The sequence below is a fragment of the Haemorhous mexicanus genome, chromosome 11 (assembly GCF_027477595.1).
Source record: "Haemorhous mexicanus isolate bHaeMex1 chromosome 11, bHaeMex1.pri, whole genome shotgun sequence".
Lineage (NCBI taxonomy): Eukaryota > Metazoa > Chordata > Aves > Passeriformes > Fringillidae > Haemorhous > Haemorhous mexicanus.
Window position 1 is genome coordinate 24007079 of NC_082351.1, and position 8165 is coordinate 24015243.

The 8165-nt window shown below is 44.6% G+C and overlaps 1 protein-coding gene across 4 annotated transcripts in view; it reads left to right on the forward strand.

Annotated features, from left to right (window-relative positions):
* Positions 1–8165, forward strand: part of IFT122 (intraflagellar transport 122) — a 30192-nt gene extending 22027 nt beyond the window's left edge. The window contains exons 21-29 of one of the 4 annotated variants that reach the window (XM_059856892.1): positions 269–409; positions 1396–1493; positions 2371–2471; positions 3604–3769; positions 4741–4852; positions 5252–5380; positions 6200–6279; positions 6868–7102; positions 7728–8165. In XM_059856892.1, the coding sequence (XP_059712875.1) occupies positions 269–409; positions 1396–1493; positions 2371–2471; positions 3604–3769; positions 4741–4852; positions 5252–5380; positions 6200–6279; positions 6868–7102; positions 7728–7750 (1085 nt within the window). In that variant the 3' untranslated portion in view covers positions 7751–8165. The remainder of the gene's footprint in view (positions 1–268; positions 410–1395; positions 1494–2370; positions 2472–3603; positions 3770–4740; positions 4853–5251; positions 5381–6199; positions 6280–6867; positions 7103–7727) is intronic. The other 3 variants (XM_059856893.1, XM_059856894.1, XM_059856896.1) reach the window with 3 other exon arrangements.

Below are 8165 nucleotides of genomic sequence, written 5' to 3' on the forward strand. Positions count from 1 at the left end.
AAAAAACTCAGTAACCTGTATTATACATACTTCTTGAGCTCAAGAGTTGCTGAGACATTGCAAAAGCTTCAAAATACCTGCAGGCTCTTCTCATGTTCCATTAGTGTCACTGCATTCAAGGAGGAAAATACCAGTGTATAATCCCTTTTATCCTGCCCTGGACAGAGTGTTTGATACGGGCTGAATAGAGTGCTCTGAGTTCAAAGCCATTCGTTTCCGTTAATTGATCTAATCACGCTGTGAACCCCTCTTTGTTTGGGCTGGGCAGCGTTCCACAAGGCCGGCAGGCAGGGGGAGGCGGTGCGGGTGCTGGAGCAGCTCACACACAACGCCGTGCTCGAGAGCCGCTTCAGCGACGCAGCCTACTATTACTGGATGCTTTCCATGCAGTGCTTAGACATGGCCCAAGGTGAGTCACCGAAAGGAAGTGTGTGTTTGTTGCCTTGTTGTGCACGTAGACTAACAGCTCTGCATTGTGATAGCATTGCTGCAGCTGCTTCTCTGCTGGGTGGTTTGATTTGGGTTTTTAATGCTGTGCACATCTCGGGCTTGTGCTATTTTTGTAGTCCCCTGTTTTTCCCATGTGCTAATTTAAAAGAAATAAACAAACCAGCGACATCAGCAGGCACAAGGCTCCTTCTGAAGTCTGGCTGGGATGAAAATCCTGCCTCCTGGAACTGTGTATCCTCCTGCACCTTCCCACCACACCCATTGCCTGCAGGGTTAAAGTGCTAGTAAATAAAAGATGTTGGAGAGTAAATTACCTCAAGTGTTTGAACATAGGTTAGGGAGGTTACAAATTATTTCTGCCAACAGGTAAAACTGATTGTTTGCTAGCTGTCATCTTGTCTCCAAACTGTATGTCACTGGGAGAGAGGTGTTAATAGTTAATAGGTGTAGTTTAGTGATAATGAATGCAGGAGGTTGGAAATACTGCCTTTTGCCTGGTGCTCTGAGTACCTTTGGTTTTAGTTCAGCTGATCTGTCACCCCTCAGATGTTTGAGATGCATGGCTTTCCAAATGGCTTAGCAGTGTATTTGGTATTTGTGAAAGTTTTCAAAACTAATTGTATTTGTGAACTCTGGCATTCTGGAAGAGGTTTCCAGGGGTGCACACCTGCTGCTTTGTGTCTGTAGCTCATCTGTAGCCTCTGGCTGTGTTAAACCATTGCCTCAGCTGTTCTGTGTTTTGCCATGCTTGTTTCAGGCCAGAAGTTTGCTCAGAAGAATAGCAACTCTGTAAGCACATGATTTGCATGGGTAGATGGGCCATACTTGACCTGGTACATATCTCCTCTGGCAGTGCTGGTGCTAAAATGATAACAGGTTGTTTTCTCCCAGCTGAGTTCATAGACTGCTCTTTGAGACTGACACCAATGCCTTTGCCTCCCACAGAGAACGAAGGACAGCAGGCTGAAATGTTGCAGAAGTTTCATCACTTCCAGCATTTGGCAGAAGTTTACCATGTCTATCATTTTATCCAAAGATACACTGTAAGATACTCACTTTGGAATTGTGTATTTATGCTTCCTGAGCTTTTTTCCTTAGGGAGTCCAAAAAGAACTAGGACTTTTCAGGCAATTAAACATTGAATGTACGTCAGTGATACTGTATAGTAACTTTATTTATTTATTTAACTTTATTTTATTTTATTATACAATCTTCAGCTGTCCTGAACAAGAGCTTGCTCAGCTCCTTACAGCTGCAGGTGGGGCAGGGCTGTGCCGATGCCTGACCTCCCTCCTGCCCATGGCACTTTGTGCTGGTTGCCTTGGTTTGGTCCCATGGTACTTGAGCCTCTGCTCCTGCACAGGCCAGGGTCAGTTTTTCCCTTAGCCATTGGAAAACAGGCTTGAACAGAAGGCACATTAGCCCAGGGATTCCCACAGGGTGCTGCGTGTGTCACTGATGTGCAGTCACGAGTGAGGAGCTCCCACTAATTCCAGCAGTTGGTCATTCTGCCATCACCACTGGTGCAAATACTTGTTGTAAAGCTTTTGAGAACCCTTGTCTGTGCCCTTGCCCAAAAGAAGACTCTGTGCTCTGGAGTCTTTGGTATCAGACTACTTTAGATCTCACAGCACTAGAAACTCTGCACTGTGGCTCTGCAGACTGCCCTCATTTTTAAATAACCTGTTAAAGGTTCTGTCTTAGCTACACTGATCTCTCTGTCTCTCTTTTCTGTGTGTATTAGGCGTGAGCTTTGATGATAAAGATATGCAAAATCCACTTGTTATGTTCTGTCAACACCTCTTTTCTCAACGGATGAAAGAAACACCGTACTAGAGATGCCTTGTGCTGTGTTGCTTACTGATGTAAGTTGTTGGTTTTCCAGCTTAGAAATGTGTGTCTATGTTTTTCATACCACAGGAGGAGCCTTTCAGCTTCCACTTGCCTGAAACCCTCTTCAATATTTCCAGATTTCTGCTTCACAGCTTAACAAAGGAGACTCCTTTGGGGATCTCAAAAGTGTATCCTTCCGACATAGTACCGAATCTAGAAGTTACCATGTGATACAGGAAAGGAGTAACTGCTGTTGGTCCAAGGCAGGGACTTCCTACAGGGAATCTTTGGTGTCACCTGTTGGTTATCATTAATGGGAACTGACTTCTGTCCCTCAGGAATAATCAGCATCTTCAAACTGCTGTGTGCTGAGCTGCACTAGTTTGTTATTTGCTTTAGTTTTGGAGAGCTGTGCAAATCCACAAATGTCTAACTCTGTTATGCCACCTTGGACACCTGCCCCGTCTGGTGTGTCACCTGTGTCAGAGGAACAAGTTCTAGGACATCAGTCACTGCAAGAAGATGTTGGCTCTGAATCTTGACAGTGTTGTTAAAAGGAGACTGAGCTGAGGCAGAAGCAGGGAAACCCAGGAGCTTTTGCTTCCTGTGAGGCCTGTGGTCTGTCAGGCCAACATGTGCATGGCCTTGTCAGTGCTAGTGAACCTCTGGGGAGTGCTTCCTGAAGGGGCTGTGTGAGCCCAGTGAAAGGCACCTTTCTGTAAGAGATAGCCACAAGGCCACTGGATGCCATAGGGAGATCTTGTCTTGGTTTCACTTCATTTCTGGCTTTGGATGGGATGTTAGCTTTCCTTTTCATAACTTCCTTGCTTAGAAATGTAGAATCTTTCATAAAGTTTTTGATAACAGGCCTTGTGGTCAGTAGGTGTAAACAGCAGTTCACTCTGGTGAGAGGGAAGGACAACACTTGGTTGCTAACGTGGGGCACACTCTTTCAGACCACATCAGGTGTATTTACTCAGTGTCAGTGGGTTACTTACACTGTAAAAAATGTTAGGATATTAGGTTTTTTGTGGCTGGGGGAAAATGCATCATCCCAAAATTACTGAAATATTGTAAATGGAGCCATAGCAGTGTTTATGTAGGGTCAGTTCCTTACCTTGCTGATAATTGCCCACAGATACTTTGATAGTCCTTTCACACATGTTTGTAAATGAAGTTCTGTAAATAGATTTCTCTGGTTAAAGCCTGTTTGAAGTCCTGGTGTTGGATATGCTTCATTGCACAACTTCTGTGATTAGACAGAGTATTACGTTTTTTCATAAATGCTGTATGTATTTTTATTCCTTAATTAAATTATAGCAATACATTATTGGCCCTGGCAAAGCAGAGTAAAGCTCTTGGTGCATATAAATTGGCTCGTCATGCCTATGACAAGCTGCAGGGACTGCAGATCCCAGACAGGTTCCAGAAATCTGTTGAGCTGGGCAGCCTGACAATCCGATCCAAGCCATTCCATGACAGTGAAGTAAGCTGTAATGTGTTTCATGTTAATCATTAATATGTGGCCTAATCCTAGAATATGAGTTCCTGTGTGCACAAAACAATCTGAAATATATTATGCATGGCTCTGTGATATAATTGTATTTCTGCTGGAAACACAGTCCTTTTATTGTTATTCTTCGAGTCAGACTTCCTTCTGCTCCTGAGAGCAAATTAAAATCAGCTCTCTCTTTGTGGGCAGCTTCCATCCTCCCTCTCCTCTCTTGCAGTCACCTTCCTCACTGCCTATTAATTCTTCCAAGCCCTTTTCTCCCCAGTTCACATGCTATTGTTCCAAAGTCTTTGTCTCTCTCTCCAGCTGGAGGTCACTTTCATTTGTCCCACTCCTAACACTCTTCCCCTCCTCCCTCCATCTCTTCAGCGACCTTCCTTCCGTAAATCTTATTTTAACACCTTTTCTTCTTTCACTGAAGTCTGGCTTTCTGCAGTGTTCTATAAAGCCGTGTCTCAGAGAGTACTCACTAAAAATAAATTGCATTGTGCCAGTGAACGTACACCTGGCCTCCTGAAATAATAGAAACACACCCTTTAAGAACTGCCTAAAATAACTGTGCTCTTGAAAAGAGATGAATTAATTGGAGAATCTAAATTTGACCAAATCTTAGAGCAAAAAACTTTGCTTCAGTAAACTTCTCTTCAGCTTCTTTTGTCCCTGTGTATGTGATGCATAATTGTGCTTCTGTTACTGCAAAGGCAAGGTGAAAATTTAATTGTTAAAGTGGTGAAGACAGCTATTTTTAATGGGAAAACTTGCTGTTTGTTAAAAAGGGAAAGCGTTTTCAGATGTTGAAGGGTCTGATTTCACAGCACTGCTTCTCCAGACTGGCGCTGGTGCTGTGTCGGTGTTGTCGGCCGAAGGGGCCCGTATTTAATTGAAAACAAAGAGCTGAGGATGTGCCGGGCTGTGGTTACCATGCTCTCAATCTGTCTTTCCAGGAGCTCGTGCCCCTGTGTTACAGGTGCTCCACCAACAACCCCTTGCTGAATAACCTGGGGAACGTCTGCATTAACTGCAGGCAGCCCTTCGTCTTCTCGGCCTCCTCCTACGGTGCGTTGGGGCGCCGCGTTTGCGCGTGCTTTGCAAGTAGATAAATGTGAACAGAGTGGGTCAGTGCCTAATTCCTTCTTTCTGCAGTGGTGTTTGGCCAAACAAATGTTCCTTTACTGTTGCTAAATTTGACTAAGTGGGGGTTGTTGGCTCTCACTGCAAGCAGCAGCACAGCATTGTTGCATTGCCAGACACTGAAATGCATCTGGTGTTCTGTGAAGGTGAACACAACCCTTTCAGAAGTTTGGGGGGTTTGGTTTGCTGCAATTTTATTTTATTTAACTTGTTTCATGAGAGAAGGTGGGCAAACACCACTGACATGAGGGAGCACAGTATCTGCTGTGAGGCATTTCCTGAGTTCCTGCAGGTCGAACACTTCCTGCCTTTCCCACCTTTTAGAGGTGCTGCATCTGGTTGAGTTCTATTTGGAAGATGGCATCACGGATGAAGAAGCTGTAGCTCTCATTGATCTTGAAGCTCCAAGAGTGAGTAAAAGAGAGAATAAATGGCAAGAGATGATGACTGACCGTATCCTTTTGATTAGAATTAGTTTCCTTTTAGGGAAAAATTAAACCATTTAGAGTTTATTTTTTCCCCTTAGGTTTAAACCTTTCTGTCATATGACTGATGTTAGTACAATTGCATCTTGTTTCTTTGTTGTGTTAGTATAACAACCAAAACATGGTTTAGCTAAACCTAATATTGTCGAGACGCTTTTCCATCAGGACAGTTTATTTATAATGCTGGAAATGTTTGTTTTTAACAGTGGAATGCCATGCTTTACCTATTCTGTGTGAACTGCTTCCTGACAAGGATGGAGGGAATCTGGAGTGTGTTGCTTCCAATAACAGCTTCTTTTAGAGGCTGCATTCTCCTAGCCAAGGGAAGTAGCACTTCACAACTATTCCTGTTGAGATCTGGTTTGGAATGCTTTGGCATCCAGAGCTCCCAGTTGCTGCTGGGGTTATAGAATATGAGATTGATGTCGATTAGTGCACAAGAACACACAAACTCTGACTAAAGCTGCCCAAAAATGTAACTTCAGTAGATTGCTTCCTTTGCTCTGTCATCTGTGGAAGGGTAAGAGCTGATGTCATGCCTGGCTGTGGTCAGTCTGTTCTGGCTGTTCTACAGCAGCTGCAGTGATAAACTTCCCCAGTCACTGGAAAACCCAGCAAGGCCTTCTTGGTACTTTTTGTAATGGTCTGGGGACTGTCACAATTTGAGGTACTCTGAAGCAGCAGGGGTCCTGCTGGGGCGCTCTCATACTGATTCTGTCAGTGCTGGCTATAGTAAGCAGAAGCAGTTTTACAGGAATTCTTGTCCTTCCTTAAGACATGCATCCAGATGTTCAGAGTTTGAAGCTTGATGACAGTACAGATACTATTGAGGATGATGATCCCTTTACAGCAAAATTGAGCTTTGAGGTAAGAACTGTACCTGTGTCTACTAACAGAAAATTTTTAACAGAATAATTTTTTTGAATAGAAAATTTTTTTAGTAGAAAGTTTTGCTTTACAAAGTCACTCTTCTGGTGTGTATGTGGTACAAAGAGAACTGCAGAGCAGGGGACTGGGAGGGGGATGGGACTTGAGAGGGAAATGGACTAACCAGTTAACTCCTCCCTTAAGAACACAAACAAAGCCCCTCAAAACAAACAAACAAACCAGCAAAACCCACACAAACCCCCCTCAAACGAACAAACAAACACAAACCTCACAAAACAACAATGAATTTAAACCAAACACTCCTGGAATTTTGTTTCCTCACCATGCAGTGGTACAGCAGCAGCACACCCATAGAGCAGGCCTTACTGCAAGGTTTCATCGAGACTGTGAGCGTGGCTGTTATTTGCAAGGAGTTGTGTTAAAGAGAAAAGGGAAGCTCACTGGAAACAGATGTGGCTGGATGCTGCTGTTGCTGGAGGTTTTGATAAAACTGACGGGGAGTTTGGTGGGACAAGGCTTGGGCCAGGGCCAGGTCTGCACTAGCTTCTTCTACTGAATTTTATTTAGCTTCTTAAGGCAGCTGCAGAGCGCTCAGAGCAGCGGTTGGCGGGCAGTGACAGCGCTCTGTGCTTTGCAGCAGGGAGGCTCCGCGTTCGTGCCCGTGGTGGTGAGCCGCGCCGTGCTGCGCGCCATGAGCCGCCGCGACGTGCTGGTCAAGCGCTGGCCGCGCCCGCTGCGCTGGCAGTACTACCGCTCGCTGCTGCCCGACGCCTCCATCACCATGTGCCCCTCCTGCTTCCAGGTACTGCTGCACGGAGCCGTGCTCACAACGAAAACGGTGCTAACCACTGAAACCTCGAGCTCTGAAATGTACTCGGCAAATTCCTGCACGAGGTGCAGGCAGAGCAGTGAAACCCCAGCTCGGAGCTGTGTGATAGACAGGAGACCAGCTGCCTTGCAAGGCTTGGCCGTAGCTGATTCGAGAAGTTGCCCTTACAGCAAGTCAGAGCCTCTTAAGCAAACCTTGGCTGACCAACAGAAGCTGATTTGTATTTATTTCCTTTTGCGCTGTCTCTCTGACTTGCAGCCTGGTCTAGCAAGGAGACCAGTCAGTGACTGTTGCCTTGTGTTTCAGTCCTGCTCCTGCCTGGCTCAGAAAATACTTTTTGAAATGCTGGAATTCAGTCATGTTTGCTTACTCAACTGCCTAATTGTCTGTCCTTTTGCAAAAATAGTTAGCAGCTCTGGCAGAGGTCTGTGAAGTGCTCCCAGGCTGTAGCATCTCAGGTGATTGAAACCAAGAGGCCCAGGTCTCTGTGGTGGTAGTTCCAGAGTATCTGTGCTATTGAGTAGCCGTTGAACTCAGTCTGCATTTTCTTTGAGTAGGGTACAGGCTAACTTGTTTTTAATCTGTTTCTAATTAACAGATGTTTCACACAGAAGACTATGAGCTCCTCATACTCCAACATAATTGTTGTCCATTCTGTCGACGGAGAATAGATGAGTCAAACCAATGAAGAAAACCAGTCTTTTACCTCAACAGCAAACTCCCCTGTTGGCTTGGCAAAACCCTTCTTAGATCTGTAGAGCTTTCCTAATAACTTAGTTATGTCATCTTGTCTCATTTTGTATGTAAGAGTGGAACCAAGCTGAAGAATTTAAACTATTTTTTTTAATTAAAATGTCTGGTTTTTGTGAATGTGCTCTGCATTTTCCAGGCAAGCAGCTGAAGTGCCACAGAATTTTACAGGAACATTTTTAGAATCGAGTTCAGCCTTCAAGTAATTGGTTTTACTCCAGATTGTGCTCCTTAACACACACCAGTTATTGACAGATCTTCAAATAAATGGGACTATTTTTCACTA